This window comes from Leiobunum rupestre, chromosome 4, assembly GCF_980474605.1.
Source record: "Leiobunum rupestre chromosome 4, qqLeiRupe1.1.hap1, whole genome shotgun sequence".
In the NCBI taxonomy this organism is placed as follows: Eukaryota; Metazoa; Arthropoda; class Arachnida; order Opiliones; family Sclerosomatidae; genus Leiobunum; species Leiobunum rupestre.
Window position 1 is genome coordinate 62760864 of NC_143387.1, and position 19167 is coordinate 62780030.

Here is a 19167-nt window from a genome sequence, read left to right on the forward strand (position 1 = left end):
AGTATGTAGTTTTTACAGGCGCCATCTCGTGCGAGAAATATAAACTATTTGGTAATTTTAAAATGTGGTTTGTCGTTTGAGACCAGAAGAATCGCAACTGTACGAATAGAGGTTGAAAGAGTCATTGGAAAATTAAAAGGTTTCAGAATATTAAAAGGAATTTTTCCACTATCATTTTCAAAGAAATCACATTACGCAGAGACTTAAGAGAGTTGCCGTATTTATTGGAAGTTCACGTTTTGTTCACTAGATGGCGCAAGTAAAACACTACACAATTTTAAAAGTGGGCGGTAACCTCGTAAACCGCGTGCAAGTTTAGAGGAATTAAGACACGAAGTATTGTGTCGTAGTAAAGAAATAAACTTAGTTGTTATCGTTTAAAAAAAGAGTCTCGTTAATTAATCCAAATAAATCTAATGTTTTTCTCCACTTTGTTTGTATCATGAAAATCACACGAAACCGCGAGGGCCTTTAGCCGGATGGTATATTCTTCGATTGACTCGCAGGATAGTTGCGTCGCTTGTCTGAACTTGTATTCCTCCGGCATAGTACAAAAGCATCGATTTCTTTCTGTGCGGATCAACAATGTCAAATGCGTCCAGGAAGATGTCAAAACGTTTCCCATTGAGGTCCCACATTTTCTCTTGATTCTTGCACTGAAAATGTTGATTGATTCGGAATCGGGAATGTCATTTTTGGTCAGAAAGTTGGTGTTACATTCATCCCATCTCCGTCGCCAATTTCGTGTTTTCTTACGTTAGGCCTAGTAAGATTCGTTCCGTTGGAATAAAACGCACCCGTATAGTTTGATTATTTAATAACGACTATCCTTTTACAATTTTAAACCGCGCGCCCGTAAAAATCTACGTTATTTATTAGCGAGCGCGCCAATTTTCAAATGTCTGACATGGGCTGCGTTCAACAACTATCAACGGAGAAAAACCGCTGAGTTATCGTTGAGTTATCATAGAAATTGCTCAATGCTAAGCCAATACAGATCAACAATCAACCCCTACAACTTAGACAAGACAATTACGAAAACCAATACGACAACGATTTTAAACCATCGGAAAAAGAATGAAATCCGGAATCTATAACAAGGGCTGCGTTCAACAACTATCAACGGAGAAAAACCGTTGAGTTATCGTTGAGTTCTTTTAATCAACGCTACGTCACAAAAATCTAAAAGTTGTTGTACGATTTATAGTTCGCTGACTTAACGAACAAAATATCGTCTGTTACCCCTCCTTTAACTTTGTCGAATGACGTCACGACACCGATGAGCAACGGAAAAACCTGCTCCTCCGACCGCTGACTTCGTTGAGCAACATGACGTAGAAACCGGAAGTTAAAAAAAGCGTACAGTAAGCTCAACGCTCAGCGCTGACCTCAGCGCTGAGTCCGCTGAGTCCCACTGAACGTAGCCATAATGCTGCTATATACATGTATATTGGTTATAGCATATGTAACATAATTACTCATAAGTATGCCTCTGTATAACATTTCCATTGAAAAAAATTCAATGAGACTTTGTTTCACACGGAACATACATTAAGCGGACCCAAAAATGAAAAAACTCTTGCGCTATTGAAAAGGTTACCATGGAAATGAAATCATGTGATCGCGAGGCACGAGCTAAACTTGACAAGGGCAAAGCCAGAAACGCGCGAGGAATTCTCACTAACTTCCGTTTCCCATCAGTAAAGTTGATGACGCGTACTTCGTCACGGAGTTGTAAGTGACGTAATTTACGTCATATCCCGTGAACAAGGTTTCATTAAAGAAAATGCTTTTATGGCATACTTATGAGTGATTATGTTACATATGGTTATAGTTATAGAGGATATTACACCCTCCATCACACGGAAATCCACCGGCCTGATGCCAATATCTCCCCCTAGATCGACTTCGAGAGAAATTCGCCCCACCGAGGACATTGTAGGGCCCATTGCCTGAGAGACCTGGCCTCGCTCACGTACCACCATCCCAGAGACACCTATCCTTTCTAAGAAACCATAGGAAATTGCGCAAACGTCCACTGGTTTAAGGGGTTTTACCCCGAGTTCTTCGGTTTCCCCTTCCATAAAAACTTGTTGAGGTTAACGGTAATAGTTAGTGTAGGGAGCTGTTGGCTCGATCGCGTGGCATGAAGGGCTTGCCACCACCCTCCTACGCATTGTAACCCGGCCACCTGAATTAAAGGCTTCAAAAAGTCGCTTGACGACTTAGGCCTAAATTGGTGCCTTGGGTATTAGCCTAGCTGATTATTATTATTATCCAAAAAAACAAACCCAGTCTCATTAGAGATCCCAATTTCCAAACCCCTCAACCGACCGACAGTATCTAAGGAATTTAAATAATTACCCGCCGGGTCGTCCACCACCGACGAAGTCTCCCCCGATCCATCAGAAGACTCCCTTATAAGTTTCCCGACCCCGCGAATTCAGTGTTTGCACTAGAAGTGACATTCCTCGCCGGAGCCTAACCCGTCCTACTTCAGCCACACCCGTAACATCAGTGGCGGCGGAACGGGGGGGGGGGTACTTGGTCCCCTCCCAAAAAAATCGGGTGTGGACCAGGCATATGTTGTCCCCCCGCCCCTCCCAAAAAAAGGATTTTTTATTCATAAGTAATAGATTTTTTGAACTTTAGCCAATTGGATTATTATTAGACAATCCTCAACAAGTATACAACTAGCTTTCATCCATTTGTAAATATATATATCGGGAGGGTGCGAGCATTTGAACATGGTGAAACATATACTAGTCTATTGGAAGAAATACAAAGCTGAATTGCGTAGGCTGACTTGTTAATATGAACTATCACCATTACTATAATTGTTTTCGTCTTTAGTTTTTAATTCTAAATTTTAAATTTCTGTAATTGTATTTTGTTTTTTTTTACCGTGCGCCCACATATGGTGGTGAGCCGCTCTATTTCAAAAGAGTTGTATTTTATACGGGTCTATTAATAAATCTTAAATCTAATATCGCGGGTTTGCCCCCCCCCCCCCCCAAATATGTACCTTCCGCCGCCACTGCGTAACATGTCTGAGGATTCTGAATAGTCCCTGTCCCTTACCGAAAAGTCTGGCCCTCATTTTGATTAGAGCCACCAACCGACAACCGAGAAGGATTCCTAAGGGCCGCAACCCCAGGCGGTCTGTACACCGAACCAAACCCATGGGTGTCGTGAAACCGAGCCGGATCATCCAGAGGGACACCTCCCCTTATTCCATCCTCCATCCCCCATCCCCAGATTCCGAACCACGGCGTCAAATTCATGAATCGAATGACAAGGAGACCGGGGAAAAGCAACCCGTACCCCATGATCCACCCGATACAAAAGTAAACTTAACAACTCAGATTCCGACAAAGGATCCTCCAAAAGGGAATTCATTATCACCACCCGGCGACACCCCAACAATCCCATACGAAGGTGACTCTCCCTTACCAAGGATAAAAACCTTCCTTGAAACCGGACCCGCACACTGTGTTTTAAGGTCCCGGAACCAAATTAATGCGTCCGCCCTGAGAGCCTGGGGCATAAACTGAACGACCTCACTCAATTCGGCCCCGTAAAATGGAACATATTCCACCAAATCGCTCAAAAAAAACCCGAGGATTCTCCAATCGATCTCCCGAAAATGTCGGAAACTTAAGAGAGATATTTAAACCCCGACGACCACTAACCAATGATGCCTCCGCATTGGAATTCGGTGCCACCGGCGGTGCCAGGAAGGGGTTAGTACTTCTCCCATCACCCGAACCCACCCGACTGTGACAGTCCACCACCCAGGTGTCACCGACCTGCCACCATAAGGACCCCCATCCTACGTCGGGTCTAGGTGAAGTGGTCGCTTGGCAACTTGTCGCCGGGTAGGTCGTCGACGGACTAATCGTCGCCTAGGTGAATTCGTCATCGGACAACTCGTCGTCGGTCATTTAGTCGCTTACAAATAGGTCATTTCGTCGCACTTTAAAAATATTAATATTTACATTTCATTTTTTTAAACAGCTTAAAGAACAATTTATTTTTTAAACGGCTTATATAAAGAAAATACATTTTTTTTTACCGTAAAGATGGATTGAAAACTAGAGCGTCCATGAAAAGAAAGGCTGGTAAGAATATTTGTAGTACGTATTTTTTAAGGAAATTGTAAACGTGTTAGGTTCCTTTTATTACTAGCAAAGATATTTTAAACTCGTACCCTTGATTCGAATACTGAGAGCTTTCCCATTGACGGTTTTGTTACGAAGTGGTTACCCTTTTCCGGCACGGGACCTCAGAAAAATCGGGCGAATTTTTTCTGAGTTCCAGCGGGAAGTGGGTAAACGCTATCGGCAACGCGCGAGAGAGTGATTTCGAATCTAGGGTACGAGTTTAAATTATCTTTGTTACTAGGCGCGACAGTTACCAGCTTTAGCGTTTTTACCAGTTGGCGAAGTTGCTGACGCGTTTGAGGATTTGGTTCTTAAATTCGAAGACATCTAAAAAGTCCGAGACGTAAAGCCTTATTTCCGTTAGAACTCTGGAGTGTGCACGAGCGAGTTCTTCACGGTTTGCCTAGAACTAATAATCAAGTAGAGGCTTTGCACCGTGGCTTCCAGTCGAACATTGTTTGCAGCCATCCTTCTCTATGGACGTTTCTGGACGCCATACACAAAGAACAAGCCCTCACGGATATGAAATTAACTCAGGGAGATTATATTGTTTCTCAGCCAGCAAAAAGAACTAAATACTTGAAGTTAGACGAACGTATTACAAAATTCGTTTACGAATATAACGGCGAAAATCCTAGTCGATTTTTGGAAAAAATATCAACGACGTATTCGATGTAATTTACGGACATTTGCTTTGTAAAATTGTAATAAGACAATAAATGAAATTTGAGACCCAAGGTTCCCTTGATAAGACACCCGCCGCTGGACTGGTGGCGCCATCTCTCCATTCATTCTTGAACTATACTAATAAATAAGACCCACTGAAGCTTCCCGAAACTCCCCGTTACAACTTGATTATTCAGTAGCATCGAAATTACATTTGAACTACTAAATTGATACCTAAGTAACCTAAGCCTAACGGCGCCGAAACCGCCAAAGTGTCGCTCAAAACCAAAACTAAAACTAAACACTAGTCGAACAAGGAATTTCAAAATCGCGCTGCCGCACTACGGAACGATTGTCGAATGTACTTTCTCTCAAGGCCATGGAAGGGGGGTTAAACGGTTTTTACCATTCAATTAGTTTATTTCCCTTCCATTTTCCCTCTGTTTCAGTTACAAACCTATTCTAATATAGTAATATCAGAGAACGTCGCGCTTAAATTATTGCGACGGAAACACGAAATAGTAAAATACTCGTCGAACATGATGGGAAAAATAATAACCCGACGAATTCAGAAAGGCGGCTTATTCGAGTACCCGAGTATGTAAATTTTCGATACTCGATAATCGACGAGTATTGCATTTTTCTGAATGGAGTTAAGAGTTCAGCCCTATTGAAATGCTTTCAATCGATCGAGCAGCGCAACGTCATACCGGAAATTGGTAAAATCGTTCAGTAAGAAACCACTTGATTGATTTTAAAATGGGGCATTTGCTGCAGGTTACTGAACGCTGCCATGGTTAAGATACAACTCTGACACAATAAGAAAACAAAACACTATTTGGAAGTTTATTTTAAAAAAAGGTTTTTCAAATTTTTACTATGACTGATGGCTTTTTACAATGAATTCTGAACTTGCGAAATTTGCAAATAAATACAAAAGGGGATTATGATGATGACTGAAAACCTCTTACAATATTTCCAAAGTTCAGAAAGAGTTATTAACAATTTTTAGTATTTTGTCCATCTGTTTGGTTTACTGTTTCCTAAACCCTTTTAAGATAGGATATATGTTGTCAAACGCTTCATAAATTTCACCTCTTACCTTAGCACCTTGAAAGTTTTAAATGAGTTAAGGTTATATCAAACAATATAGCCCAAGTATTAGAAAATACCTTTAAATACTTACCAGTTAGAACAACTTTGCCAGATACGAAAATTAAAAGTACAATTCTGGGTTTCACCATACGATATATAAGACCTGGGAATAACTCAGGCTCATAGCTACCAAAATAAACAGTAACATTAAATTATAAATTAACTTATGTCCTTAGTCCTAGTTAAATTAACTACCTTGAAAACTGACTGTGCGTCAACACAAGGCCTTCGAGTCTTATTGGAAATTTAACATCACAACTACCGACCATGTTTTGAATTTTAAAATCTAAGAATTTTGCCTAAATAAAGAGTATTGTTTAAAGAAACATAATTCAGTTATCTGAGATTTGAAATAAGATGTTTTACTTGAAATCCCAGTTTCTGTACAATTCTGGCATATTTTCTAGCTGCTAATCTACTTTGTTCCTCACTTAAAATATAAATTTAATAAATGATAAATAATTATTAGCTTATAAAAAGGTATGAAACATACCTTTTTGCACCGGTGCATACCATTTTTCCTGAGCTAAAAATGAGAGCGGTAGTTCTAGGTTCTCGTATCCTCATAATTACAGCGGCAAAACGTTTTGGGTTATATTCAGCATTTCTAGCTTGTAAAGCTATTTTTTTTAGTTCAAGTTTGCATCCCAAATTGACAGTTGAAACTATGTTTCTAATTAAATATAGGTATTTCTCAAAAAATTTCTTAATTTATTTCAAGTCTCTAATAAACGTACTGCAATTGTGGAACGATCCCTGGATCAGCGGATGATGGAGTCATGGGTGTCATTGGTGGTCCAGGTGTAGCAGGATAATTACTACCTGGATCCTTTGGAGTGTTTGAAGGTGGCTGATGTATAGCACCAGATGAAAGCTGAAAAAGGTTCATTTTAGTATTCTGCAAGTACTTCTAAATCAGTAATTTAAAAGTAAATTAACCGGAGTTTGAGGTTGCATGAGGCTTTGAGGAGTTTGGCCACCTGATGGTGATGTGTATGGTTGAATAACACTGGCATTTCTAGTGTTTGGTGATTGTAAAGCATCAGGCTGTGGGGGTGGTGGTAATGGTGAAGGTATCATCTGACGTTCCAGTTGACGAATGTGTTGTTCTTCAAATGGATCCAACTGGTTGGATGACAAGGGAGTCCCCAGATTTATCCCAAAAGATGGACTTGAGATGTCCATGGTTATTTTGTAGGTTTTTAATACAAAAAACCTAAAAAAATTTAGCCACAACCCTTGGTCAGTAACAAAATTAATTTCTATATCTATTTATTTGCCAAGTGAAATATGTCTAACTGAAATATTAACTCGCTATTATTAATAAACTTACTAATTTGGTAGATTCATTAACATTAAATAAGTATAAAATGAAATTTTAAGGTTTTAGAAATTCGCTGAAGATTAAAACAACTAAATGTTGGCAATAAGCAGCTACTACAGCAGCCGAATCTTCAATTTGACCTTGGACACGGCTGCGTGCGAAGTCATGGGCTGCGTTCAACTATCAACGGAGAAAAACCGTTGAGTTCATTGAGTTGGGAATATTAATCTAGAGATCCAATCAAATCTGCTTCCCGCGAAACAAGTTTTTGAAAAATACGAATGTGCCGTCTGCTCTAAAATGACGAGCAAACGTTATCATATGACCCGTGGCGCCATCCATTATTTTGAAGAAAAAAAATCTTTTTGCTTGAAAACGCGTCTTATTTGAACGAACCATTGAGAGATAGACGGCGCCACAGGTAGAATGATAACGTTTTCTCGTCATTCGGGACGCCGATGGGAGCAGACGACAGTATTCTTATTTTTAAAAACTTGTTTCGCGAAATACTGAAATCCGACGTTTTGATTGGACCTCTAGATTAATATTCCCAACTCAATGGTTGAGTTATCGTAGAGTTCAGCGTGTGAAATAAGGCGGTGGCAGTGGGCAAATGACCAGTTTAAAAATTGCCCGGACCAGTTTATTAATTAAATCGGAGGGGGGTTAGGGGTCCACTAGACCACTTAATTAATTCAAGGTGTTTTAATTTTTTTTTAGTGGTTCTGCTTGAATATTTTGCAATTGGTAGTTCCAAATGTTATATTATTAGTCTTTGGATTTAGAGGTCTAGGTAACGGCGGCTGCGGCCTTGAAAAATGCCCGCTTGTAAGTGAACCGCGATTCCGCATTAAAAGTCGAGAAAGGGTGTCTGGCAGCTCTAGCTTCTTCTGGAAGCTTCGCCCGGTCCGCCAGTCCCTTTGGCCAGTCTATCACTCAAGTCCTTAAGTATAACGTTTTCATACCATAGTTCCTAAACGTTTCTATAGGTATATAGCTTTAAACTGCTAAAAAGTAATACATTTTCATATACATTTTTTGTAAGCTCATAAATAGGCTATAAAATACTAATTAGTTATAAACGATATTTTACGTTTAGTTTAGTTAGTTTGTACACTCCAATTTGAATTTACCCTACTAAAAACGGTTAAAAGTAAGTTTTTATTGGAAATATATGATTTACAATTAAGCGTGTTTCTATAAATACTCTTGTTTTAAATAAAACAAATCTAGGCCTAAATATGGCGCCTTACCGCAACCGATGGAGCCCGATTTTTCTGATTCGAATACTGAGAGCTTTCCCATTCACGGTTTTGTTACGAAGCGTTTGCCCTCTTCCGGCACGTGACCTCAGAAAAATCGGCTCCATCGGTTGCGGTAAGGCGCCATATTTAGGCCTAGATTTGTTTTATTTAAAACAAGAGTATTTATAGAAACACGCTTAATTGTAAATCATATATTTCCAATAAAAACTTACTTTAACAAATGGTAATTCTGGTGCTTGAATATCTTCTTTCGGTAATGATGCCAATCTTGAAGAATTTTCTAAAATTTCAGGCAAATATTCCTGAAGAATGTCGATGTTAAACACGAACCCTATTAAAATGGTAAATGAAATTGAATGAACTATTAAGTTTAGTCAAATTATGCTTGAATCGCTTGTAAGATTATATTACTCACCTTTAGTAAGTCTAGGTTTTTTCTTTCGATTTCAAACTTTTTTAGTGCTATAATTGTGGTCCATCGTGTTTTAAAACTTCGAGTTGAAAGCAAAACGCGTCAAATTACGCACCGCAACTTCCAAAAAAAAAAATTAGTTTCTATCCCTAGATGGCACCATTGGAGCGAATTTTTTCTGAGCTCCGGCGGGAAGTGGGTAAACGCTATCGGCAACGCGCGAGAGAGTGATTTCGAATCTAGGGTACGAAGTTTAAATTATCTTTGAGTTATCTTTGGTACAAGTACATACGCTATTCCAATGTAGCAGACGATCTGCACTGGTCATGGACCAGTTTATTTATTTTAGGCTAGGGGGGTCACTGGTCAAATGTCCACTTTAAAAAAAATCCTTATTTCCCAGCCTGTACTAGAGTTCTTTTAATCAATGCTACGTCACAAAAATCTAAAAGTTGTTGTACGATTTATAGTTCACTGACTTAACGAACAAAATATCGTCTGCTACCCCTCCTTTAACTTTGTCGACTGCCGTCACGACACCGATGACCAACGGAAAAACCATCTCGCTCAGCCGATGTTTCCGCTGAGTCTCCGATGATCAACGCATAGAAATCTCATAGGTAACTAGAATGCTGCCGTGTAACTGGCAAATGGGCCAAACGCCGTGGCAGACGATAGCCAGATCTCAGCCAATCAGAGCTCAAAGAGTGGTTCTGCCAAGAATTTAATGTCACCAGAGAGAATGACGTCACCTATCTCCCGCTATAGTAGCGGATCCAAGGAGGATTATTATCCTCCTTGGCGGAACCACTCTACGGCCTCTCATTGGCTGAAGGTTCAAGGCGAACTGACGTCAAGCTCGGCCGTAGGCGGCAGCATTCTAGTTACCTATGAGATTTCTATGGATCAACGTGATGTCAAAACCGGAAGTCAAAAAACCCGTTCAGCAAAAAACCGCTGAGCATTGAGCTCAGCGCTGAGCTTTTTTAGAGCGTTCAGCAACTCTAAAACTCAACGGTCAGTGGTTTTTTACTCAAAGGTTTTTTTGACTTCACGTTGCCCGTCCGTTGAGCAATGAAGTCATCGGCTGTAAGAGTCCTTTGCTCAACGGTCACGTGACGTCACAGCAGCCACGGAGTAAGGCTAGCTGCAGACGCCGCAACAGACGATATTTTACAAAATTTACAACAAGCGTAAAAAAGCATTCAACAAGATCCTACGTCGTGTTAGCAATGGTCTCAACGAAAATAATTTTTCAAATATTTCGTTGAAAGTTACTGAACGCAGTCCGGATTCATACTGTACGCTTTATCACGTTTCCGGTTTTGACGTCACGTTGCCCGTACGTTGAGCAACCATTCAGTCATCGGAATGATCGGCTGTAAGAGCAGATTTTTTCGTTGCTTAACTTTCACTTGACATCGTGGTCTCAAAGAAAATAATTTTTCCGATATTTCGTTGAGCGTTACTAAACGCAGCCATTATACTTCATTAGGCGAAAACCATATGCGAAAACTATTTGCTAGTTTTGGAGTAATTTTTAGGAAATAGCGAGTAACTTCAAAATACAGTTTGGCTGTTGATGTATGGAAGAAGTAGTTTGGGGTAAAAGGTGTATTATTTTCGTCCCAAAGCGAGCGAATAGTTTTGCCTATTGATAACTTTCGCCGAACCCGCTAACGTCGCGACGCGATGGTCTGTCCGACCTTGTCGATAGTCCGACGTTCTGTGCGGGACAACTAAAACATTCCAAACTTTATCCTTCCTACCGTTGCTTTTATATTCTCATTATCTCTTCTATTACCATTAACGTATACTCAGTCATTTAATTCTGTACGACTGCATATAAGCTCAATACAGCTTAGCAATCGATGTGTTTCATAGACTAAATAAATAAATATTAAATAGTCCGTGGTTTCACAATCGACTGACAACGTTTTAAAGTTGTGAACAAACCACAGAATACTGATAGGGCAAGTCGATAAACTGATAAATCTTGGAGACACTATGCTTGGAGAACAGATTGAATGTATAACCTTGGACGAAGAAACACAGGGACGTCTCACGGCGAATATTTCGCGGCGAAGCTTTGTTGCGGGTTGCCTATTTCCTAATTATCTCGCGCGGTGTCGCTAGCGACCAAAGTGAGTCAGTTATTATTGGCTATTTACGGTCATATGATTAGACCAATCCGAGCCGGTCTGCTCTAGGTTTGTGAAGGTTTAATTAACGTGAGAAAAACACATGGCTCGCCGGGAGTAGTGGCTCACTCCTGTAATCCCAGGCGTCCGGGAGGCAGAGTTTGTGGATGGCCGTGTGAGGACGACCACTAATCCCCCAACGGGTGGTTGTCATACTTCCGCCACGGGTGTCCCAACCCTATCCCTAAGTATCCCCCCGTTGGCGTGGCCGTAACACATATCTCGCACCTGATTAATCAAATGGACGAGCGGACTGAATTGTCCCACCCGTTACAATCGCTCATAACGAGCTTCTAACAAAAAAAAAACCGCATGGCTCCAATAAAGAAAGTTCTCGTAAGTTTTAATTTGCTTTATGGCTTAAAATATGTAATTATTATCAGAAATTCAAGCCTGCGTGTGTTTTTGGATACGCGTACAATATTAAAATCAGCTTGGTTCAGCCATTTTATCCAAGTTTAACATTATTTCAGAGATCTCTTAGGCATTGGCCAAGGCCTAAAATTAATTTCTTACATGTAAATAACGAACGTTAATTTAAAAGAAAAACTAAGTCACTGCAGCTGAATAACTTCCTAAACTTTGACCCTTTAGCTTAAACTAGAAGATGGTGTTTGGTCACGTGCTTTAAAAAAGAGCGTATTTTATCTCTCTCCCACTGATGGCGCCTAATTGCTATCTGTATCACTTCTCCCCCTTTTTCACGGCAGCTGTAACAAAGTTCCGCCGCTAAAAAAAGCGCTGTAGATGCTACGCGCGAGACGTCCCTGTGTTTCTTCGTCCAAGGTATAACTCTTCTCTTAAGACAAATAAACTATAGTTAATATAGTTTTATATATATATTTATATATTAATCTAGGTTGCTATGGACGGGAAGTTTGAATTAGACAATTTCTTTCGATATGCTAGAATAGGATTATAATTGACGGGTGGCGGGAAGTTTGAATTAGACAATTTCTTTCGATATGCTAGAATAGGATTATAATTGGCGGGAAGTTTGAATTAGACAATTTCTTTCGATATGCTAGAATAGGATTATAATTGGCGGGAAGTTTGAATTAGACAATTTATTTCGATATGCTAGAATAGGATTATAATTGGCGGGCGGCGGGATGTTTGAATTAGACAATTTCTTTCGATATGCTAGAATAGGATTATAATTGGCGGGTGGCGCGAAGTTTGAATTAGACAATTTCTTTCGATATGCTAGAATAGGATTATAATTGGCGGGTGGCGGGAAGTTTGAATTAGACAATTTCTTTCGATATGCTAGAATAGGATTATAATTGGCGGGTGGCGGGAAGTTTGAATTAGACAATTTATTTCGATATGCTAGAATAGGATTATAATTGGCGGGCGGCGGGAAGTTTGAATTAGACAATTTCTTTCGATATGCTAGAATAGGATTATAATTGGCGGGTGGCGGGAAGTTTGAATTAGACAATTTATTTCGATATGCTAGAATAGGATTATAATTGGCGGGCGGCGGGATGTTTGAATTAGACAATTTCTTTGTTTCGATATGTTATAATAGGAATTTTTTTCGACGTTGTAAATTAATTATATTGAATTATTATTGCACGTCGTAAGACCTCGAAGGTAGCTTAACTATTTAACCTTTGATACTTTGCGTCGATGTGAAACTAATATTCCGGCTGGGCCGACTTGTTATTTTATACGAACATTTTCCTGAAATTGTCGTCTCGTCAATATAACCTTCAACTTGGGGGAGGGGGATCAAACGGAATTTGGTACAAAACCAGCTTGTACAAAACATACTCGAAATCAATGTTACGTGAGACAACTAAAGCGGTCGGTATTTCACATAAATAAACGTCCGAGTAACTTCATTATCTTATTAATAGATGGCCTTAGTCCTCTTCCGTTTTTTAAAGGCGCAATTTTCAAATACGAGCACCCACAAATAAAACACTATCTCATAACTTACGGACCTTGCACCGAAGTTATCGGATATATTAAAATCTTTAAAATGCATTTTCCCTAACGCGCAGGGGTGATTCTCGAGAAAATTGGGACGGTTAGGAAAAATGCCTCTTACAATATTGCTATTGCTATCCAATAACTATCATTAACTTCTGATATTAGTGGCAGACAATAAATTTCACCGAACTCTAATCTAATATTTAATATAATAATGGCCGTAAAATCCCCGCTATTCGTAGTAGTCGAAGGTAAGTTTTTTTGTAATTCTGAGTTTGCAACATTTTTTCCCCAAGGTGAAATGAAACCGAAGGGTAAGACTCTCTCGGATGACTTGTACACCGAGTTCGCGTACTTAGTACTGTTAAAGATACGGATTTTAAGAGTTCACGAACTCTTATTAGCACAGTCAGAGGTACAACAGTGTACACAGAGTTCTCCCTTTAATATGGTTATAAGCTTAATAAACCATAAATTTTGACATTTACTATATTAAGAAACGTTATAGTATAAATTCTTTATTTTCAAATAAAACTCGGTGCAAAAAGTTTTGTTATACAATCTGTACGAAACTGCAGTGTAAAAATATTTAAGCTTGCAATTGTACATATTTCACAAAAACTATTTTCTTAAAAACAAGGCTTCTTGGAGAAAACTTTTCTTATCATTTAAATTTTTTGAATTTCGGGAAAATGTGGTTTTCAGTTCCAAAGTCTTTCTCGCGTTGAGAGAGTCACAAAACAACAAACAAATTGATCGGTTATGGTTCTTTTTGCGCTCAAATCTTACTTTAATCCCAGTTTTTATTTTTCCTCAAATTTTTATTTGAAAAATGAAACGAAATAAAAATAATTCAACAATTTAAATGGGGAAACTTAATTTAAAATATAAAAACGAGTGCTTTTTGCGCATAGACGACCGGAATTTGTGAATTTTCTAAATAAAAACATTTTTAAACTTTCGTTCCGTCATTTCTCGTATAAACTTAATATTAAGTAACTCACTCTGAACATCTTTTTATAAACTCTATAGTATTTGACAGGGCCGTACAGACGGGGTAAAGGCAGGGGGGAAATATACGGGGCCCGGTAAGAAAGGGCCTATAAGCAAGCGCCCTCATCCAGAATGGCCCAAGACCATATAATTTGGCCCGGGCCCCATAATTTCTTCGCATGGCCCTGGCATTTGCCTAACGGGTATTAAAATTTGTAAAGCTAAGTTAACACTTTATCCCTATAATGGCGCGAAATTTGAAATAATTCGAAGCACGCCTTAGAACCGTCGCGCGGTTTTGGAAATTGGAAAAAGCTCCGGTTTAAAACTAGAAATGGCGCCATCTATCGGGAAATAACTGCACTTGTTTTTATTGTATAAATATATTTTAGGAACGGACTGTATAGAATTTATTAAGTAAACTAACCAACTATATTTATAGAAATATTTGTTATACCTATCTTTATAAGCATTTGATTCGGTTAAGGCCTAAGTTAATATACGTGAGCTAAGGGGGGGTTTATCTTTGACCAAATGTACAAATCGACCCGACGTTGTGACGCGTAGATTGACCATGTTTACAGTCTCGCGCACCGTTTCATATTTTCGTTTTTGTGGAGTTTTTGTTTAATTCTTTATTAAAAGTAGGCTCGTACGATCGCCAACTCGGGGCTAATTAAGAAATTTCGTATTTTTGAAGGGCGCGTAAAACGTTCGCTGACTAGAAGACCACGTCGAAAACGAGAGGATCGGGCGTGGAATAAGGCTGGAAAGAAGGGATGCTGATGAAAGAGGTTCGACAATTACTTTCCGAACCAGAAACCGGAGCGTCTTCGTTGACGGCCGAAATCTTCCAAGTCTTATGACATTTCTTGGAAGAGAAATGTAACTTGTTGTTGGCGTCGGTTTTAGGGTCACTCTTCATTACATCGAGTTGACTGTTCTCGTTGTTGATAAAGACCTCCTCCCAGCACTCCTTTTCTTTCTGGACGGCTTCCGGTCGAGAGCCTAACGGCGGGGAAGGCGGATTGTTGTTTAAGGGCCGTCTGTGGTCCAAGATAATTCGTCCGTATAGACGCATTCGCCTCAAGGCCTCGTCCGGCTCGAAGGCCAAGTCTAGGCCGCTCCCTTTCATGTGGTTGGCGTACAATTTGTCGAATACCTCGCTCTGTTCCGGAGTGAAATGGTTCTTCCAGTCCCCAATTATACCTATATATATAATATATAATATATAATTAATGAAGTTATTATCCATTTCCTGCTCGAAACCTCGGTAAAATCGTGGAGAAAAAGTTAGGCGTGTTTGTAAAAGCATTTTAACGCGTCACCGTGATGCCAGCCGGTGAATGGGGACTGACAAAAAGGGGGGTAAGCACGTGAAGTGAGCGTGATCACGTCAAAGCCACAGATTCTCCAGTTGGCGTTTTCTGACGTTATCCCTCTGTTTCAGTTGCGGAACAAAACAGGTTTTTACCCCCTTTTTTTGTGAATCCCCATTCTCATACTGTTGAATCGTTAAAATCGTCTTTAAGCACCTATTTTAACATCGGCAGAATCTGGCTGCGTTGGTCGTGGTAGTGCGCCATCTATAGTTTAAACTTCTAACTACAACTTTTTTCGAGTTCTAAAACTAGTTCAGTTATGGGGAAATCGTGTCTTTTCCAACGTGTTATTTTACAACTTACGTTAAAAAAATCAGTTTTCAAAAATACTTGACATAATTTCCACACCAAAAACCTTCCGTTTCTATCACTTCATGGCAGTAGGTCGAAAACCGTTTAGCTAATATTTACCGAGTTCTAGCAGGAAATGGGCAAGAGCTATTGACTTGATTTCGAAGCTAAATTATCCGCGCCACGAGGGCCGCAGCCGGGATGCGCGTACCTTTTCTCATGAACTTGGATTTGGTCATGTCGAAGAGGTCAGACAAAGGAAGAACCTCTCGGTTGACCATGCTGTTGTTCTTCATTTGCTCGAAGGAACAGTGGTTGGCGATGGTATTGATCGCTTCGCTGCTGAGCGGGTGGTTCAAGAAGTTTCCAATCTTGGCCACCATACCTGGAAGATCCTGCAAGACGAAACTGATTCAACGGAGACCATCGATTGAAAGGGGAGATAACGGATCTTACCATTTTGAGCTCTTCGAACGACAGGAAGAGAACCTTATCGGGATGTTCCTGACTAAACTTCCAATAGGGGAGGACGTGATCAAACCACGACCCGTACACCACTTTGCAAAAAACAAGAAATCGTTAAAACCAGATAACGTCACTAAAAAGCCAGACGCGAATGGCCGGGACCGAGCTGATACGTACAGTGTCCTTTTAAGTAATGCGCCAAGAAGTCTTCCCACGTGCCTTTAAAGTTCCCTAAGTAGGTGCTCATCCGGTGATGGTGGTAGTAGCTGACCGCGTTGTCCTTGGGATTACGAACCACGTAGATCATCTGCGGACGGTGAAATAAGTATCATTAGTCACTTTTCCCGTTAAACCATCCATCAATCGGGAAACATTCCCCTTCAATTTGTCAAGAAGGCCCGAACAGCGTCGAGATTAAAAAAAGGCCATCGACGCGGATGTCGAAACATCGATCGATCCGCCATTAAAAGCTTTTCAATGTTAAAAAGAGTATTCTCCGGAGACCATACTTCGGTTTCGCGTTGCGCAAGGTTTTTTATGGCCTTCCTGCGGGGAACAGTTTTTCGCGAACGCGAGCCAACGTGGACAGCTACGTTACCGGCGTTAATAATGAACGATAATGTACCATCTGGGGGGGAAGGGTCCGTTCGTGGCCGGGGTGACGAAAATTTTACTTGACAAAGTTGACGAAAGAAAAGAAAATTGGATCCCTATCTATAATACGTGGCTGTCAAAACAACGGTAAGCGTCCGTCGTGCAGCGGGTGACGCCCAAAGACCCGGGCGGAATGGTTCTTTTGTCATTTTAGCTAGTCACCGCCCATCAGAATGAGAAAAGAAGATGGTGTCTCTATAGACAAGATAATGGACGGCTTCAGCCCCGCGATAGAAAACTTGTAGTTTGGACGCGTTTTCAAGCACGGGGCTTAACTCGCCTAATTTATTAGAAAACGTGATGATAGTTCTCGAATCATCTCGAAGGACAAGTTTTGGGGAAAAAAGCATACATTTCTCTATTGACTTTGCGTAATAGCCCTCTAGTGTCTAAATATGCCCAAATATACTACTAATACTACCACGAAGCACGATAATATAGTACCCAGAGTTGGGCAAAAACCCGAGTGATTTTTAGCGAGTGATTCTCCCTCTCACTTTTCTCACTCCACTCCCAAATAAATAACTCCCAAGTGGAGTTTTCACTTTTTCGTCACTGGCCGAGTGCGCTCGCGGGAAAAGAGTGAAGGTGGTCAAGGTCAGCTCTTTCACTCTTATCAATTTTCAAGGCCATTAAAAGAAGGCGGAAAATTTCATCTATTAACGGGAAAGGAGGCTAAAATTTACTTTTGGAACGTATTAAAATTTCGCGCCTTAAATTTCAAGTTTTCCGCAAAGAATAAGAGTGAAATGAGTGACCTTGACTAATCTCACTCTTTGAGGAAGAGTGAACTCGGAGAGTGTCGAAAGGCGAATGTGGGAAAGGGAAGATTTTTATTTAGCTCCACTCTCACTCTAGAGGGAGAGTGAATCTCTCAAAATCACTAGCGATTTTGCCCATATCTGATCGGTTGCGAATCTAAGGTGGAGCTGAGTTAGTGTCAGACGTGACCAATTAAATTCAGTGATATTAGCACCCGAAATGACTGAAATGCATACGATATTGTGTCATTTTAAAATAAACATATGTTTTCTCTATTTTCTCGTTTTCCCGTTGTTCTGGCGCGCAGGAAAACAACTGTACACACTGACATAATTTGCGCGACCGTTAAACGAGAAAACAAGAGTTCAGTTGGGCCCGACCAATCGGCGAGCGTTATGCAGTCACGTGATAGAACCAAAAATTCGTAACCCTACTTTTATAGACTTTCAAAATCACTCTATAATACGTGACAGCGTAACGCTCGCTGATTGGTCAGAACAACGGGAAAATGAGGTAAAAAACTAGAAAATCAGGAAAACACTGCCCGTGTGAACCAGCCTTACTATGGGAATCAACGAATTTCGCATTTGCGTCACTAGCGCGTGTCAGAAGACTTATTTATCGATACGCAACGCCAATGTATAATAAGCGAGTTTCAATCAGCTTCTATCGACTTTAAAAAACCGCTATTTGGCTGGTACTTTTCATGATAAAGGGAACCTCAATCTGACGTCAAAGTGCCATCCTCGTCCGCCCGTGCGTCAGATATTTTTGAAACTCGCTTACTTTACTAAAAAGGTCTAAAATTTTGAGCGAAGAGTGCGTACTTTAAAAGGTCGTTGTTAAAGAAAAATGATTAGAAACGAATTCGACTATTAGCTTCGTAATGGGAAAACGGCTGGGTGCAAAAATAAAATATGGCTTTCGCATTTTGCAAAATAGGTTTATTCAAATGAGAATCCTACGCGTTTTACTTCGTGACTTTTACAGTGTTTAAACTCTCCGATAATCCTTCATAAAGTTAAATTTACATAAGTGTCTAAGAGAGAACTCGAGTGTCCGGTGATAGAATCGACCTTTTAGCGCGGAAGCACCATTATGTCAATTTGAACCATTAAATATTATTTCCGTTATTTTTAAACGAGGCTTTTGAGGGACCAACAATATAAGCGCATTTCAGATGATATCGAAAAAGGAAATCAAGCAAAGACTGGACCAAGAATGGGCGGAGTGAAAACGGTCTGTCTTTTAAATTTATCACAAATTTGCACGACAAACACGGCTCGAAGTCTAGGGAGACACTACCGTGAATATACCTATAAGAAAATATGTTTCCCAACTTAGAAACACAAAAGATATAAACGCAATTCCCAGAGAAGAAAGGCTATTTCGCGAGGAAGGAGTGGCTAGGCAGGGGTCAATAAAATTACCAACTTCCATTAGCCGATTTAACAGCTATAAAACGCGATTTTAAAAAACTAAGAAACGAGCGC

The 19167-nt window shown here is 40.2% G+C and overlaps 2 protein-coding genes across 5 annotated transcripts in view; both read right to left on the reverse strand.

Annotated features, from left to right (window-relative positions):
* Positions 1-5682: 5682 nt before the first annotated feature.
* On the reverse strand, positions 5683-7447 carry LOC149948683 (TATA-box-binding protein-like). Its single transcript, XM_090172382.1, has 8 exons — positions 7318-7447; positions 6924-7200; positions 6722-6858; positions 6478-6657; positions 6351-6414; positions 6180-6283; positions 6016-6110; positions 5683-5939 (listed from the first exon to the last, which is right to left on the reverse strand). The coding sequence occupies exons 2-8, from the start codon at positions 7167-7169 to the stop codon at positions 5863-5865; spliced, it is 903 nt and encodes a 300-aa protein (XP_090028508.1). The 5' UTR covers positions 7170-7200; positions 7318-7447; the 3' UTR covers positions 5683-5862.
* Positions 7448-13629: 6182 nt separating this feature from the next.
* The window catches only part of LOC149948684 (sulfotransferase 1B1-like), a 35179-nt gene continuing 29641 nt past the window's right edge, over positions 13630-19167 (reverse strand). For all 4 annotated transcript variants that reach the window (XM_090173789.1, XM_090173790.1, XM_090173792.1 and 1 more), the window contains exons 4-7: positions 16436-16565; positions 16250-16350; positions 16005-16188; positions 13630-15329 (exon numbers count right to left, since the gene is read on the reverse strand). In XM_090173789.1, coding sequence (XP_090029915.1) covers positions 14842-15329; positions 16005-16188; positions 16250-16350; positions 16436-16565 — 903 coding nt within the window. In that variant the 3' untranslated portion in view covers positions 13630-14841. The remainder of the gene's footprint in view (positions 15330-16004; positions 16189-16249; positions 16351-16435; positions 16566-19167) is intronic.

Bases quoted from the DNA above. Each gene is read 5' to 3' on its own strand.
- LOC149948683 (XM_090172382.1), bottom strand. From the start codon at position 7,169: ATGGACATCTCAAGTCCATCTTTTGGGATAAATCTGGGGACTCCCTTG. The intron at 6,284-6,350 runs GTAAAACATCTT...CTCTTTATTTAG, and splicing joins TACAGAAACTGGGATTTCAA to GCAAAATTCTTAGATTTTAA. The intron at 5,940-6,015 runs GTAAGTATTTAA...AAAACTTTCAAG, and splicing joins TGGCAAAGTTGTTCTAACTG to GTGCTAAGGTAAGAGGTGAA.